This window comes from Cimex lectularius, unplaced genomic scaffold, assembly GCF_000648675.2.
Source record: "Cimex lectularius strain Harlan isolate CLEC.00 unplaced genomic scaffold, Clec_2.1 scaffold79, whole genome shotgun sequence".
NCBI lineage: Eukaryota > Metazoa > Arthropoda > Insecta > Hemiptera > Cimicidae > Cimex > Cimex lectularius.
Genome location: NW_019392727.1, coordinates 990,825 through 1,009,103, shown reverse-complemented (window position 1 = coordinate 1,009,103; position 18,279 = coordinate 990,825). Strand labels below are relative to the sequence as shown.

At 33.1% G+C, this 18,279-nt stretch overlaps 1 protein-coding gene across 4 annotated transcripts in view; it reads left to right on the top strand.

The window, feature by feature from the left end:
* The window catches only part of LOC106663357 (putative phosphatidate phosphatase), a 53,919-nt gene extending 36,120 nt beyond the window's left edge, over positions 1–17,799 (top strand). The window contains exons 1-6 of one of the 4 annotated variants that reach the window (XM_014388162.2): positions 4,038–4,486; positions 11,358–11,515; positions 13,198–13,400; positions 13,466–13,586; positions 15,695–15,868; positions 17,585–17,799. In XM_014388162.2, the coding sequence (XP_014243648.1) occupies positions 4,441–4,486; positions 11,358–11,515; positions 13,198–13,400; positions 13,466–13,586; positions 15,695–15,868; positions 17,585–17,764 (882 nt within the window). In that variant the 5' untranslated portion in view covers positions 4,038–4,440 and the 3' untranslated portion in view covers positions 17,765–17,799. Of the gene's footprint in view, positions 1–4,037; positions 4,487–7,933; positions 8,035–9,987; positions 10,013–11,357; positions 11,516–13,197; positions 13,401–13,465; positions 13,587–15,694; positions 15,869–17,584 lie in introns of those variants that run through there. The other 3 variants (XM_014388163.2, XM_024226738.1, XM_014388161.2) reach the window with 3 other exon arrangements.
* Positions 17,800–18,279: the final 480 nt, after the last annotated feature.

The following is an 18,279-nucleotide window of genomic DNA, read 5'->3' as shown; positions in this document are numbered from 1 at the left end:
CAAAGTACACCGCCGGATTTCTCGTTCAATAAACATATTCGGATAACGATCCGACAAGGATCGTTACATAAATACGCTTTAACACATTACTGCTCGCGATAACGTTCGACACAACTACTCAATTTGAGACTCACCGATTTATTTAAAACTGAGAAATACCTTCAAAACACCCTACAGCCTATAAGTCCCGAGAGTGAACAGAATTTTTTCAATATAATTATGAGCCACCGAAACGTAATTTTACCTTTTAAATTCACTAGTTTTCGTGGTCCGCTTGACCAATTAATATTTTTCAATTAATTAAGATTTTTGGTTGAGATAAAAAACAAGGTGTCACGAGCGGGATTCGAACCCACGACCTTCGGTTAGATACGCCGCTGCTCTCCCACTTGAGCTATCGTGACTTCGATCCACTCGGACACTAACTTCCTCAACTTAAAAATTTATCTCAACTAAAAATCTTAATCTTAAAAATCTTAACGTAAACATAAATTTCTACCCGAAGACATTCGCTTATTAAAATCGTTATTAAAAAACATCGGCATAAAATATAAAGTGTCTGTGAGGCTTTGTTATAATCTAAACTAAATATTTAGTTTAGTTGAGCTATGACCCGGAACATTAAATTGTTAATTATGCAAAATTTTGGTCAGTAGGTATTTTTCTCCTGTTCGATTGTGGGCTTTTACCCTATTCTAGTCTGGAATCCTATGTGCTGGTTGGTACATGTAGATTTACGTAGTTGTCATCTCAACTTTTGATCATAAATCAAACGGTTAATAATTTATCTTCAAAGAGTAAAATTTTACAATAGACTCGAGTCGTCAGAACACTATCTTGTCGGCAAAAAACTCGTTTTAATATGTAGTTTTACAAGTTTTCCCCCGGCCAAAAGAAAATAAAATAAATTTCTGCTTGCGTAAAATGTTGGTCAGTAGTTGTTTTATTATTTCACCTTACTGAAAACTGATAACTCGCCCAAGTCGTTTAAACGTGATAAGCAATATTTTTCCACCGTTCAGTTTGTATCTCAAGTTTTTCATAAAGACTGGCATGAACGAAATTTTTGAAATAAAAACTGTGGTTGACTGGGGATTTTATTTTGCCTTATACCAGTGATCCGTCACCACCAGACTACACAACTATAGCAACATCCGGGGATGATGTAGTAATGAAACATCGACAAAAAAAAATGCAAAATATGAGCAACCGAATTCACATGGGCAAAAAAATTGAAAAATTAAAATAAATTAGTAAACGTCTGTATATATTAACTTTTACGAGCAAAAAAAATCGTATCTAATTAATATAAAAGGGACAATAGTATCGACACAAAACACAATGAAGTATTTAAATACGAAGCTAGATTGTAAACTGGAGAGTACACTTTAAAAAAAAGAGAGAGAAAGAAAAAACTGGGTCATAAATTTAGACAACTGTATGTATTGCCTTTTGGGAAGAAACTCCCTTTGTGTCAATCCAGAACAAATTCCTCATTTATAACCGGGTCCTTAAACCGACCTGGATCTATGGCATACAGTTGTGGAGATGTGCCAAAAAGAAGGGACAGCCGTTTTACAAAAATTTCAAAGAAACTACTGACATGGTTGGTGGCCCTTGGTACGGAATAAAATTATTCATCGGGATCAAACCGGACATCGTGAACATCCAAAAATCGACCCGAGCTGGCCACAAAAAAAAACGGCATGCTGTGAAAACCAAACCACATGAACTTGCATCCAGACTTCCTTTTGAACATTTCACTAATAAGGACGCCAGTGGGTGAAACTTAAATTGAATTGTTATTAATGAATGAATGAAAAACTGTTATATTTACAATAGAAATCAAAATACAATAGAGAAAAGAAAAACATAACTGTAAATAGACGAATAGATCGAAAAATCCGTGTGCCGTAGGTCGCCGTGTTAAAATAAATAACAATAAAAATCTTATATGCATTTAAAAAAGAGAAAAGACTGCCCCGCAAACCCAATCAAAGGCTTAGATCTTGAACCCTCCAAAAACCCGGATGTTTACCCTTGGCAGAGTGAAGTAACCTAGGTGAAGCACGCGGATCTCACCCAGAATTTAAACACTGTCAAGAAATGAAAAAAAGATTCGAGGGCATGCAAATTGCAAAGCGAACAGAAGCCCTGTTCAATACTTCCACACGGCCGAGTTCAGATGAAAGAACATCGCAGCACATTTTAAAAAGCCAACGCATGTCAACCAAAGAGTCACCTTTAAAATTGGGGCTTCTTCAGATCGAACAAACGCTGGAGCACTCCTTAACTCCGAGAAATGGGTGGGTTAGTGATATTTTCCAATGACAGGGAGAAGCCAATATCATATTTCGCGAACAGTGGGGACAGGCAGAAGAACCAAGAAATATCTGATCGAACTATTTCAAGTGAGGTAATTTTTGAGTCACAAGTCTGAAAAATCTTCAGGATAAAGGAAAAGTGCAGTTTGAGAGTGAACACAAACAGTAAATCGGTGTGAGTTTCTAAATAGATGAGGTAATTTGGTGTGCCACCTGGTAGAGAAAATCGTTTTCTTATGAAAAATCGCTGGACCTTTTCTACAGCTTCGAACCTCTGAAAGCACCACACCTGACACCCATAGCAAGGTTCGCGACATGGAGTTAAATATATTAAACTTGATTAAAATTGATCGGGATCGTGTTATGGGCCATAATAGACGATCAGGTTTGATTCAATGCCAATTTAGCTGCCAACGCCTTTGAAGAGACATGCTTCGACCAAGAAAGCCTGGGCGTAAATAAAATGCGTAAGTATTTATATTCGTTCATCACCTGTAAGGTCTCAACTTTGTAGAAGAAACGATAACTTAATCTACCACCCTTCCTGAACACAACAACTTCGGATTTAATTTTATTGTTATTGTGAATGTAACAATAATTGTAAAAGTAATAATTAGACAAGTTTTTTTAGCATGGTTTTAATAACAAATCAAAAAAACTTGTGAGCTTTAACCCTATATGCTTGTGCACTTGTGTAGATATATTTTCAGCGTTCACTTTTGGGTTTTACCATATTACAAATACTAGGGTAAAACCCAAAATTGAACGGTAAAGTAAAACTAAATTTAATTTATTATTTGGAGATCGTGAGTTGCGGTCTGGTGTGACGTGGGTTTAGAAAACCATTTTCTTTATCGTGCCAACGTTTCGATCTTTATTGAGACCATCTTCAGGGCCTGGGATTTAAAAACATTGTTTAAATTATACAAATACATGTAAGATATGAAAAAGTGAATTTATGCAATGATTGAATCTAAAATGTCTATAATCATATAATCATCAATTAACGGTCACGAAATATCACACAATAAATTTAATATTTAATCTTATTAAATAATAAAGATTACATACATAACATATGATAAGAAGGGGGGAAGAAGTGCTAAATAAAACGAAGAACCTAAATATAAGGCCTAATTAATATTTTTGGATTGTTGAAGTCGAAATTGTGTTAAGTGTTCAAAATGGTGGGTAGCCAGTGATGTAGCATTCTCAACAACACGCAACACGACACACAACAATGACACACCTACACAGAGCACAAATATATAAATATTTTGATTAAACCTAAAATTTCTATATTGCGTACATCATTGTATAAATTGATTTTCATATAAATGTATTTGTATAATCCAAACAATGTAAACCCCAGGCCCTGAAGATGATCTAAATAAAGATCGAAACATTGGCACAATAAAGAAAACGTTTTTCTAAACCTACATCACACAAGACCGCATCTCACGATCTCCAAATAATCATTAAATTACAACGTTTATCAATTACCGGTCAATTGATAGTTAAGTACGAGAGAATATGGTTACTCCCTGATGACCGAAACTTTTGAACGACTCCCCGTTTGACGCTATCCGATTTGCTCGGGCAGCGCTCACCGCGGAGGCCGCAGAACACCGAGGCGCTCGCAGATCGAACTTGTTTCAAGGGTTTCTTGTCTTTTGTCCGACCCAATTGACGGAGTTGAAAAACCCATCTCCATCAACTGTGACTGACAGTGGGCGGTAGGCTTCCAACTGTCGCTTATCACTCTTTCTCTCTCTCTCGGCCTGCCTTTTGTCCTACGTCAGCCCGTATTCCTTTCGATGACACTCGTCTAGTCCTCCGGCCGGTTTCGTCTCGCCGCGCCTCAATCTCAGTCGTCGTCGGGCTATAAATGAAAGCGAATCGCGAAAAATTTTCTCATTTAAAATTGTTACGTTTGAAAGATGTTTCACGCCTCTTTCACCCGTCAGTCGTTTCGTTACAAAAGTGACACATACCAAAGAAAGAAGAAAAGAAAATCGAATTTAATTCTTTTCTAATACATACTGACTTTCGTAATTGACTGGCTAGGGATGGTTAGGGAGATTTAATAAACGACTGTGTTGCCGACTCTGAAACAATGAGATCTTCAGGCGGAAAGAGAAATTGTCTGAGTGTCTTTGCAGGTAATACAATGACTAAATAGTTTTTTCTGCTTTTTAATTAAATTGCGCAATAATTTCCGACTATCTGCCTACACTAGTTACGTCTACGTATTCGTGATATTGCACTCGGACAAGGACGTCTATCCAATTAGTTCAATCTCGTTGCTACCGGTAGTTCAACAAAATATGAACTTTGATTTCTCGCCTATTAAAGAACCTGCTACCATAATAAAATATAATATTTTAAAAATGACAAGGAAAAATTAATTTTTTTTTAAATATTTACCGACTTTCCCATATTTTTTAATACACCTGCAAATGCCGTACAACATAATGTACGTGGAGTTTTCAATTTTCTCATACGTTTGTGCAAAATTATAAGTCAGTGTCTAACGTTATTGAAATTGACAGTCAATTCATTATTAAGTAACACAAAAAGTTCATACAATTTAAATTAAAAAAAGACAAAGATAAAGATTAATAATTAAATATATCGAATGATGTAAGTTGCATTTCTTGAATGAAATATTAATACGATAGCTCTGCTCACTTTTGATCGAATCGATTTTTTTATCACCCTAGAAAAATAGAAAAATTTTGATGGAACTACTTAAATCATGGGATATTTAACAGCCTATTATACTGATTTAACAATAAAAATATGCTTTCGGTGTCAAAAATACAAAAAAAACACGAGAATTTTTCTTTTTGGCGATATATCTTTGCAAATGCATATTTAATTATAAAATCAAAGCTGATATTAATCACAAAAAGCTTTTTTTGCACAGCTTGAACCGAAATGAAATATTTAAATGATAGGCTCCGCTCACTTTTGATAAATCGATTTTTTATCACCCTAAAAAATAGAAAAACCTTGAAGGAACTTCTTAAATCATGGGATATTTAACAGCCTATTATACTGATTTAACAATAAAAATATGCTTTCGGCATCAAAAATACGACAAAAAAGCACGACAATTTTCTTTTTGGCGATATATCTTTGTAAATGCTTATTTAATTATAAAATTAAAGCTGATATCAGTCACAAAAAAGCTTTTTTTGCACTACTTGAATAGAAATGAAATATTTATGTAATAGCTCTGCTCACTTTTGATCAAATCAACTTTTTATCACCCTAGAAAAATAGAAAAACCTTGAAGGAACTACTTAAATCATGGGATATTTAACAGCCCATTATAGTGACATAACTATAAAAATATGCTTTCGGTGTCAAAAAAAAAAAAAAAAAAAAAAAAAAACACGAGAATTTTTCTTTTTGGCGATATATTCCAAAAATGAATAGTTGAAGAGTTAATTGCAATTGCAATATCGCCTTATGCCTGATGTCTTTATATACAAGGTGATTCGCTGCTCCAACGGCAAAGTTCTTCCGGTGCTTCTCCATATCAAATGTAACAAAAAAGTTCGAGAGAACCATGGTCCGATTCTCAACACTTTCGCAGATATTCAACATTTTGTTTTTCCGACTATCTACATTTTTATTCATGAATCTCGTAGCTCTTGAACTATTCATTTTCGGGGGAAAAAGGCGTTGAAAAGAGCGTTAAATTTACTTTATGTAGGCACCCTTCTAGTACTTTCAATTTAATTTTTGGTTAAAAAAAACACTATATATTTCAAAAACTGCTAAATTTAAAATTTGTAAAAAACTAAATTTACAGCCTCATTAAAACTTTAAGATGGGCTAAAAACACTTTAAATAGTACACACAAAATATTATTAATTATTAAAGTGAAATTAGATTGTGGCGTATATAAACTTTTTATACTTAGTTACGATTGATCTATGTTGCGAATTTTAGTCAAAATCAAATATTTAAATGATCTACTCTCTTTCTTTAAAAATCGATTTTTTCTCCCAGGAAACCAATCAAGAAAAGACCTCAAACATATTCCTATAAACTGTTATTTTTTACACCCCATTATAATATTTATAATATTTAAGAAGGACCTTACGATTTTAGTGGTGTAGAAAGAGATAAGATAGGGGGAGTATGAATAAACGCAACGTGTTAAAATAATTTTTCATTTCTCTCACTATTTTCTCAGATTAAACATTAAGAAACTATGTCATATTATGCACGTTGGAAAAATGAACGTTTTTTCTGCAAAATAAGCCTAATTTGAAATGTATAACAATTGCTATCATTACTTATTTTAATCCAGAATTTAACAAATTTATGTTTTTTTACGGTATCTTTTTTTACGTACATATTAAACAGCTATTTAAGATCAATTAAATAGAAAAACGCTAAGATGTATAACAATTCGCAAAGTTGCGTAAGTTTATTATCATAAGATCTCAGGAGGCAGCGGGATTGTGCGAATCGGAAATTTATATGTTCGAAATGATTCAGTAATGATTCCAAATAAATTGAGGCCTTTTGTTTGTTTATTTAATAATGAGTAGAGAAATAGATGCACCGATGCTTTGGGAACAATTTAAAGATCAATTAAGCAAATACTCTAATGACGTTAGTGCACTGTCCAACCTTCGAGATGTATTTGAAAACGAAGGAATGACCAGAAACAATATGACCTTCATGAAAAGATTCAAAACTCGAAAATTTTGAAAGAAATTGTGGTCGACGAAGATCTACAGAGTTATGATCTTAAAGTCATTTATGAACAAATGTATGGAAAAATAAATACAGTCGAAAGTTTTCGATACGATTAAAGTGGCCGTAACTGGAGAAATGAGTAGCTCTCAAAGTACTTTCTGTGTTGCCGGACCAGGGGGTAGCGTACACATTTCTGCAGGCATTGGTGCAAAAAGTTGCAACCATTGCTTGGACATGAATAGCGGCTTTTTCTCACATAAAGAAGGACAGGACATAAAACATTTGGGTTACTGTTAAATTTAGTTGATGACCGAGTCACACTGAATTAGCCACATAAAATTAAACACGCACTCCAAGAAACGGACATTTTCATCCGGGATGAAGCGTCGATGATTCCCCAAACTGTATTAGCCGCTATCGATAGGATGTTTAGAGATATTTTTAATGATGATCGTGCATTTACTGGAAAAATTCCAATGAAAAATGCCAAAAGGAGGGAAAATTCAAAAGGTGGGGTTGGGATGGGAAGTTGGTGTCCGAGTGGATCGAAGTCACGATAGATCACGTGGTAGAGAAGCGGCGTATTTAGCCGAAGGTCGTGGGTTCGAATCCCGCTCGTGACACTTACTTTTTCATTTCGACCAATACCTTACATAAAGATTAATTAATTGAAAGAAGTTATTTGGCCAATCGGACCACGAAATATAATGGATAGAATTCTCAGTTTGGTTTCTAGATATTGGAAATAATGTTTTAAAAAATCACGTGAAACACCCCATGAAATGTTATTCGATAATTTAATGGAAGAGTTTTATCCATGACATTTATCTGAGGAAGAAATGAGTAATGGAGTAATTAATCAGATAGAAATGACGAAGTGTAAAAAATCAATCGCCTTATTGTGAAACGACTACCAGGGAAAATTGTTAAGTGTGTTTCCATAGATCATGCTGAGGCACTAGCTGGTGACAAAGCCGACAATAAAAATGTAAGTTTACAGTATCCCATTGAGTATTTACAATTAATGACACCTTCGGGTTTGCCTCCTGCAGAACTGCACTTAAAAACAGTATGTGTAGTTAGGCTATTGAGAATTTTATGCATAGGAGGCGGTTTGTGTAACGGGACCCGTTGGATAGTAAGAAAAATTTATAGGTCAACACTACACTGCGAAATATTAACTGGGAATAAAAAGTGAGATACATCCCCCGAATATATTTAGACCCCCGAGGAGATATCGAAATGTCGTTTGTTTTGAAACGGTTGCAATACCAACCAGCCCGTCTAGCACATGCTATGACCATAAATAAGACACAAAGACAAAGTTTTGAGAAAATAGGTTTGATTATAAATTCAAAAAACACAATATTTACACGAACAATTACATGTAGCCCTATCGAGGTGTAACGAACGAAATTCCAAGGTCTAATTGCATTGACGTGTGACAGATGGTGCAAAAGCAATGACAAGCCGAACGATCGGAGTGATAACTAAAATAAAAAATAAATCGAAGATTTGCAACAACAATATGTGTTGTCCACAGACATGCTTTAGCTACGAAACTGAAACTGAACTGCTGAAAAAAATGCCAGCTTCTTTTCAGATAGTTTGGGTGAGTTTATTCAAATTATTAATTATATCAAGCCGCGGCCATTGAAGTCAAGACTTTTCCATTACTATGTACCGATATGGGAAGCCTGCTTCTCCACAGAGAAGTGAGGTGGCTGTCTCATGGGAAAACACTTTCACGACTGGAATTACGTTCTGAAGTCTTATCTCTGTTGATGAATCACAATATCAAACTGGCCAACGTTTTCAATGATGAGAAATGGCAATTTATATGATGAGTCTTTCTTTGCAAGGGAAAAGTACCACAACTTCGATGCTGATGACAAAGTTCTCGCCTTCAAAAGAATATCAAGTTCTGGGTTGAATCTGTTGAGAATAAGATACAAGGACAAAGTTTGTAGAAAATATGTTTGGCTGAAAATAATGGGAAAAAAGAGGGACGCCCGCGAAGCCCTGGGGTTGGCGAGCGATTGAAAGGGCCGATCTCACTATAGCATAAAAGTATATGCATACATAAAAAAAACTTTTTTCGAACTATTTCTATTAATATTTACCCAGCAGGTAAACTACAACTACAGGATAAATACATTGGTCATCGCCCTCAAATATTTTCCTGCCATTCTCGCCTTTTAACCCTTCTAATTTCTTTTAATGTTTCTCCAGCCGTTAATTGAGGATAAAATAATACAATAAGAAACACATACACAAAAACATAATAAATAAAAACATAATAGTCTGGTCAGCATTGATTCTACCCCAGCGTACTCGATATTCCTCGGGGTATTAGGGATACACCCCTTCATTCACGCTAATGAATTACATTCACACGTTTTCTCTTAATTCTTCTTCTTGATTTGATGCGGGCCTTACTTTTGAATTTTATTTCATTCTACTTTTTTCCATCGATTAATACCTGAAAACATTCAACAGAAATAGACTTCGATCGAACAATCCGCAGGTCATATACAAACTGTATCGTTTATCATCGAGAATAAATCTCACAGTTGTTTTAAAACATAGGCAACATACCAATAGATTGTTTATCATCTCAGAATTTTTTTTTTCTTCCTACTAGTTAAATTTTATTGGAGATGAAATTATGCTGTCCGTTTCGATCACACACGTCTTTGTGTGCTCCGGGCGTCATTTAATAACATAATAGCTAATCACTAGTTCTTACCGATAACGGTTAGACTATATTTTACTTTAACGACGATTATAAAAAAAAACTAATCTCCTCTAGCGTTCAGATCAATAAGAATTGATAAATATTACTATTTCGTTTACAGAAACACTTATGGAAACTTTATTTATGTGAATTTTTTGAGTTTTCAGAAACATTATAATAAACTCATAAATGAAAAAACATGATAAACAAAAAAGAATTTAGCCATAAAGTAGGTATTTTGATTTCATAATACATTAAAACTCCTAATCAAATCGATATAAATGATTGATTTTATAGTACACAATTCAATAATTATAACCCTGAGGAAAAAATCTGCTCTCATTCCTAAAAATATACATATTTTCAGTTAGCACTCTTAAATCCCCAAATTAAGTAAAAATTAATTAATCATCATTATTAGTTTGATCATCGCTGTTCATCCTAGTTGCCTATTCTCACTGGTTTTGTGGAAATCAGATACAAAGATATGGTATATAGGTGGTCCCAAAACAAATGAATGAACCGGATCAGGCGTTTTTTGTACAAGCCCAAAATATGAGATATCAAGCTCAACTCGGTCTTTCAAGCTGAAATACATGCCATCACTGCTTGTGCTCTAGAAAATCTTAAAAGAGGCAACTGGCAAAAAATCCTCATAAGAATGGATAGCCAAGCAGCTAACAAAGCAGTAGCGTTAGAAAAATCCTATCAAAATTAATCAGTGAATGCATCCAAAACCTGGGGAAACACAACAACCTGATAACTTGGGTGCCAGGACACAAAGGAATTTTGAGTAACGAGCAAGCAGACAGAACGGCCAGGGGAGGTTGCAAGTCCATATATAATCCCTGAACCTATACTTTGGATAACAAAACCAAATCCTCCATCATAGAATGGATCCAAATAAAACAAAAGGAGAAGTTTATAAACTCAAGGGATGCTAAACACAGTAAACTTATGCTAAAACAATCTTCACCAAGTCTGGCAAATTCATTCCTACAGCCAGAGAGGGCTGCCGGGCAGCTCTACTAAAAATTAAATTGAAAGTACTAGAAGGGTGCCTTCTTAAAGGAAAGAAACACTCTTTTCAATACTTTTTTGGAATTCCCAAAAATGAATAGTTTAAGAGCTACAAGAAGAGTTATGAAGAAAACGGTAGTTAGTTGAAAAAACAAAATATTGAATATCTGCAAAAGGATTGAGAATTGGACCATGGTGCACACCAACATTTTTGGCGCTCTGGAGGTGTGAAATTCACTGGCAAAGTTGTTGATGCGAGTATCCTGACACCCTGTATTGAACACGTTAAATTTTGCCATGCTTCCAAGATTGTTGTTATTTTGTCAGTCTATTTCATAAATAATAAATTGAAAAAAGATTATAGAATAAGTATTGTCCATAGCACAAAATGTAGCCTCATGGTATTACTAAACTTCATAATGAACATTTAAAAATTAGTTCAAGTTTGAGATACAAAAAAACAGTCAATTTAATTTGCAATAACAAAGAAAATAATTAAATAAAAAATGTTAACATGCACTCATTTTTAAGTAAGGTTTCTTTTAATGTTTCAGTGATAACAGTTCTTGTCCTCATCGAATATGGTGTTGTGCCCTTACTTCGGCCGCTTGGATTCATGTGCGGGGATCCAAAACTTTCTCACAAATTTGCAGGAGACACGGTGTCACCCAAGCTACTTATATCTGTTACAGCTGCATCTCCTCTTGTTATAGTAAGTTTAAAATATAATTCAAAATAAAAACCATAGTCATTAAAAGCTGGTTACAATAAATAACAGTAATAACTTCTTTTTTACAACTTTTCAAGCATGCTCCCATGCTAAACTGGTTTTGTATATTCAACGTTCATATATGTCTTTAGGGAGGCTAATAAATAATAAGATTCATGCATTGTCACATATAAATGGATGTGGTGGAAGAAATTTTGATGTGGCAAACTTGTATTTAATGCCAACTGGCACAAGTAAGATCAACTCGGTGAGCAATTCAACCAAATGCAATTCAAATTAATTTAAGATTTAGATAATATGCATGATTTAGACATTTCTATTTCTTGAAATAGTAATTTTAGCTTGGAATTTTACAAAACTTAGTAGCCAACAAGTATTGCTGGTTTTATTCATATCAGAATCAGAAAAAAAGTTACTACGTTTACTTTATAATTTAAAATTATTATAAAGAAATTTGATTTTTATATAATAAAATGTATCTTGTTGTTTTAATATTAGCTGCTTTATAGTAACTTTATTTTAATTAACTTTTCTCTAATATTAGCAATTGTAGCACTACTACATCTGTATTATGCTTAGAAACTTTTGAAATTAGTAAATTCTTTTCCTATAATGCAAAATTGATGTTGAAAGGAATACTGTTCAACACTTCTGTAGGCTAATATAATTACAAATTATGCCTACATGTCAGGTCTCAATTTTTGGATATTATAAATCATTTACAAATTGCATTTTATTATGTTGTTAGCAACATTGTTGATGTATGCTGGCATGGATTATACTCAAAAGGCATTGTTTTTATTTAATATATTTGTGCAGTATTACCAGGTTGAATCAAAATGTTGAGATTAGATTAGATTAAATTAAAAAAAGAGTCGGCCTCATTACAACATTCACACCACGATCACTATTGGTCTATAGACTCTACAGTGCATCACCGTTGTTGTCTAGAGCTCCTCATTAAACTTAAGGCTTTTTACCAGATCCCAAAGCTTTTTCAAGGATTCGGTCTGTATCCTTCAGGCCCAGACTTTTCCTTTCCCAGGAGTAGAAACCTTAAGCCTACATGTTCCGCTGGCTCTTCTTCTTGGCAATATCTGCACAGACTTGTTTCCGCCACTCCAAGACTATGCTTATGACTCCGGAGTCTGTAGTGTCCAGTTAGCCGTCCAACTATCATTCTAGTCCTAGCACGTCCTAAATTTAGTAGTTCTGCTGTTAGTTTCTACAAAGGCCCTTTGATGAACTTTTTCATATTCCTTTGTTCTTGAGGACTTATTTTTAATCTATTGCCTGATGGATCCACGTTTTTGGCAGTTTGGTATACCACAAAAGGTTTAGGGCCAGTAGGTGTCGCCTTCGCAACGGTACTGGTTTTAATCCCACCCTTGTCACTACACATAAATCAGTTGGACATGTTTGAACAAGACAAAATAATTCATACACAACATTATGGGAATATATTTTCCCTTTTTCAAAGTTGTTTTTTAATAAATAACCATTGATATTTGATATTTTATAATTTTTGTAAATAAAATTTAATATATATATGAATAAAAGTAAGTAGGTAGTTTTGCTATACAGATTTCATACTTATCTTTTACTTTCAACATTACATATTTTCCAGCATATTTATAATGCATAATTAATGGATTTTTTTTAAGGTATTATTGACTGAATGGTGGTGTTCAAAAAGTGGCCCCCACAGGAGCTGGGTAAAACAGTCGTTGATCTGGTATATGGACTTTCTCGCAGGATTTCTTTTATTGACTACAGTGATTGTGATCTGTAAGTGTATGGTTGGAGAACCTAGGCCTCATTTTCTAGACACTTGCCAACCCAAGGAGGCGATCAACTGTTCTCAAAAGTAATTAAAAATTTACACACCAATAAATACATTTGATCCGAGTATCTAAGTGTTACTTGTTATAGGTTTGTGACTAACTTTAATTGTCAAAATAAAAACGCATCGCAGTATTTTATCAGCGATGCGAGCAAATCATTTCCATCAGGCCATGCTGCGTTTTCATTCTACTTGTTTATTTTCGTTGCAGTAAGTTTTTTTCTTAAATTTGCTCTCTCTTATTTGTTGTTTTGAGTTGATTCAAGCGATACATTATTCAAATATAATAATAAAATATTTTATCATTATGGTGAAAACTAGTACAGATAAAAATGGATGAAAGCATGGTCTTAAGCGTTTATTTGTCAAATCTTCTGGGTCAAAAGTATGCAGGGTGTCTCTATTTCAATACTTCTCTCGATAGTGAAGGGTTACAGAAAAATGTTTAAATGGTAGCCCAACATAGTTTCCCAAGTATATAAAATAAGTGGTCAAACATTTTTTTAATGTCACAATAATTGAACCAAGTTTTAATGCAATTTTAAACATTATATTTTTTATATAAAAAAATAACACCAAGAACAATTAGATTAATAGTGCATTTCCAAAGATATTTCAATTCAAAGGCAGGGGATTTCGTACTTTCAATGTTGTTCAAAGAAATAAATATTTTGGGAATTGACTGTTTATATTAGGAGGAAAATTAATACCTAAAAGCTAATACAATTGTTTTACTGTTCATTATTAAAGACCAGATTTTTATGTATTCACATATTTTTTGGAGCCTCATAAACCATTTTTGAAATTTTTATTTCATGTTTCATACTATTTAGAAGCACTGTATAATGTATTTTATCTGACATATTTGTAAATATTGGGAGGATTTTACATATTATTGCATGTTTTACCTTAATTTACATATTTTGGTCCATATTTAATAAAACAAACAACAAATGATGGAACATTTAAAAAAAAGAGCAAAACTAAGAAGGTAACTAAATAAATAGGTAACTAAAGATTTCAAGACAAAAACCAAAAAAATTGAGAAAAAGAAAATGGGAAAATCTTCTATCATAGGCCAAAACACATAACGTGCACATGCATATGCCTTTCATAGAATCACTGATTATAATTTACAAAATGAATTTTGAGGTGTGGATTGTTTGATATCATACATGAAAAGTTTTCCTTAAAGCCCTGAGTAGAGTAAGGGATAACTATCCAAATTTATCACTTCCGCTACAACCTATCATAAAGAGATGGTGGACCTGGATAGAAGGAACCATATAGTAGGAAAATCTCTCTAAAATTTCATTGCAAAACGTGCCTGCCTAGAAAAGACAAAATAAATTATAGAAATACATACACTCATGCAAAATTTAGTTTTTATTGCATTCATTTTTTATTTTGTTGTGGGAAAATAGCAAAAAAGAAATTCCTCTCTCTATACATGAAATCATAGCCTTCGATTGGGCCCCCATTAATTCCGTAGATGTGGAACATTCTTCTAGTCAGTACAAAAATATTTTACCACCAGATTGACGTAATTTTACTTTCAAAAATTTAAAAATATACATTGTTTGAAAATCTTTGGAGAGTAAAGTTTTAAATTATCATATTTTAGCATTGTTCAAATACGTAATGTAATTATGCTTGTAACTGAACCATTTTTAAAAAAATGGTTTTTATTTATAGATTTTTTTTTTAGGACTATAAACATGCATTTTGTATTTATGAACGCTATTTAAAATAAATTTGAAAATTAAGGTTTTATTTTCTATTTCATTAACTTATTATACTTTTCCTTTTTATACTTTATTCAACTAATATGTGTAAATTATAAAATTCTTTCAAAAAAATGCATATGTAAAATTTAGTTATTTAATGTTATTTCACATGTTTTTCTTTCTTACTTGCTTATTTGTTAAAAAATAATATGTATATATTTTATATTTTATTTCACATANATTATAATAAAATTAATTTATTAAGTTGTTTTTCTTTTCTTAGTCTACTTTTGGCTTTTGATTACTAGCATCTGTAATAACTAAGGTTCCACGATTTTTTAGAAAAATGTGAATCCCATTGAAATAGAGAAAATTTTTATATGTGTATATTAATGTCTGTCTGTTAATTATTTAATACAATATTGGCCATAAAGCTTGGCAACAAAATGATTTACATCGGACCATCCTTTCATCTAAACAACTAAATATACCAATTATTAGACCGACAAAACTAGTCAATTTTTTTTTAAATATGTATGTATATTAATACAGAAGATTAAGATGTTAATAAAAAAATATATTTGTTTTTAGTGGTTTTTACAGACAAGGCTACACAGGGTACAACCTATTGTATTAATTTGGTTACAAACTATCTGTTTTCTGTGGGCATCATTTTGTGCTTTGTCTAGAATTACGGATCATAGACATCATTGGTGGGATGTATTAGCTGGTGCACTTTTGGGAACTTTCATAGGAGTATGCTCGGTAAGTAGTTCTATATAATATCTATTAAATAAATGTGGAGTTATAAAATTCATATTTCTTACATGCCATTTGTGGAAAAATTTCTTGCATTTTTGAAAATAGTAATTTACAGGATAAAACAATGAACAAAATAGTTTGTAAATAATGAGATTTTCTCCTGCAGCCTGCAGGGTGAAAAACCTATAGTTTGATAGTTACCTGTAATCTTGGTCAGAGCAAAATCAGTGAGGTTAGGAAGACCAAGATGATAGGTAACTTTCAAATTATAAATACTTTGTAGTTCAATAATTTTACCTATCGTTTCTGTTTTGTGCTGTCAGGCTTGTTTCAACATTCTTTTTGTGTGAGTTTGTTGAAAAGCATGGAAGATGGTGAAATGCAAAAATGCATCTGAAAGACCAGGATAGGATGATTAGAAATGGCCAACCTACAGGTTTATCACCCTGCAGACCACGACATAAAATCTCAAGAAAATTCATTCTTTTTTCATCATGTGTAACATGTGTGCTTGTTACAACTAAAAATCGGAGTTGTAAAACTCAAATAAACAAAATTTTTTTAAAATTATATATTGATTTTTTGTATAACGGGAATAACTAACAATTTTATCTGTGATGAGAATTTTCATGAACTGCACAACCTCTTTTTCTTCGTAGGCATGGTCTATACCTATTTATTTCGGGTCCGATGCAAGTAGTAGATATTAGGTATTCCTTTTCACAGCTACAGGTAAAAAACTTTTTTTGGTCAAATAAGGATTTTAAAAATCCTTTCCCTATAAATTATTACCATACCTTGGAAAGTGCAGTTTTCCTATAGGACTAAACATTTCCTTGGTGCCTCTTTGTGCACCTCTTTTGGTGTGAAAATTGTCTTACCGAAGTGGCTGTACCGTGACTAGATATGTGTCTCTAGTTTTTCTTGACAGAGTCAGCATGTTTCTGTCTCTGCTTTGCCTATCTTCTTTAGTTGGTACTTAAGATGGCAGTGGCCAGTATAGAGGCCTATAATTTTCTTCAAATCCTGCCTGCTGAGAGAGAGGAAATCCTTTGATTTCCTTTTTGACAGATTTATAAATTTCTTAGCTTCCTCCAGTGCTTTTTAGTTTTTATTTCTCAAGCCATTTTTCGGTTCCCACTTTTAAGCACACACTCCAGTGCACCTAGTTGTGATTCCGGTTCCATGGATGATAGGGCTGCCTCTTTTTTGGCTATTTGATCAGCCTGTTCATTTCCTTCTATACCTGCATGTCCCGGAACTCACTTCTCTTGGAAAAACATATTTATAATTAACAAACTCAATTATATAAAACTAGACCTATAAATGAAAAATAAAAAAACGATTATATACATATATGTTATACATACATTGTTCATGAAATACATGTAAGCAATTAAAAGTGAAGAAAAAAAGTGTTGTTCAGTTCGAGGAAATTCCCATCACAGGTTAAAATTATTGTAAACAACAAAAAGTTTAGGGTCGTCAGTGGTCGCAATGGTTTAGGCGTTGACACGGTACTTATCAGGTAAAGGTACCAGGTTGAAATCCAGCGGCCCTATATTTGAACCCGTCACACTTAAAAATGGGTATTTTTAAAGCATTGGAATCCTGAGGGTTCATATAACCTCGAAGTTGAAGTACCCTTGTTAAAAAAGAAAAAAATAGTAATAGGAGCTTCATCTTATCTTAGAATAAATAACATCCCTTTTATTCCAGGTGAAATCATTTTGTTGTGGATTTAGAACAGAAATGAATCACAGTATTACAACAAACAAAGATGGCAAATCGAACGAACCTATGAAATTTGCGACTGTCGGAGAAAGGAATGTGTCAACAAGATGGCTTTTGGAAAAGAACAGCAATTACAGCACTGAAAATGTTTCTTCAATAATGTAGTATATTTATAATAAAACAATAATTTTACAAAAATATGTTTCGCATATTTGTTTGAAAACCTGCAACTGATCTTACAAAAAAATTGATACCAAAGGTAAATTATAACTAAAATGATTTACCAATTAACCATGAACTGTGTAAAAATGGAGGTAATGTTACCGAAAAAATTTAATGAGCCAATGTATTTTATTTGATTGATAATCATGCTTTCTTCTATAAAAGTACATCTTCTATAAAGTATCTTTTTTCTGACAGAAAAAAAGCTGACAAACCTTCGATGCTTTTATACCGCATTTATTAATTTATTATTACATTATCTGACTGATGAGTACTGAGACGTGTTAGTACTAACCATTTTTACGGGGTGACTTGCTGAGGTGAGCTACTTAAACGTGTGAGAAAACTCTTCCTTTTAGTACTTCAAAGGCTCCTCCATCCTCTGTTATTTATTCTAGATTTTCAGTGCCAAATCATTTCGAGAACCAACCTAATCAATTATGGAACTATGTATTCCA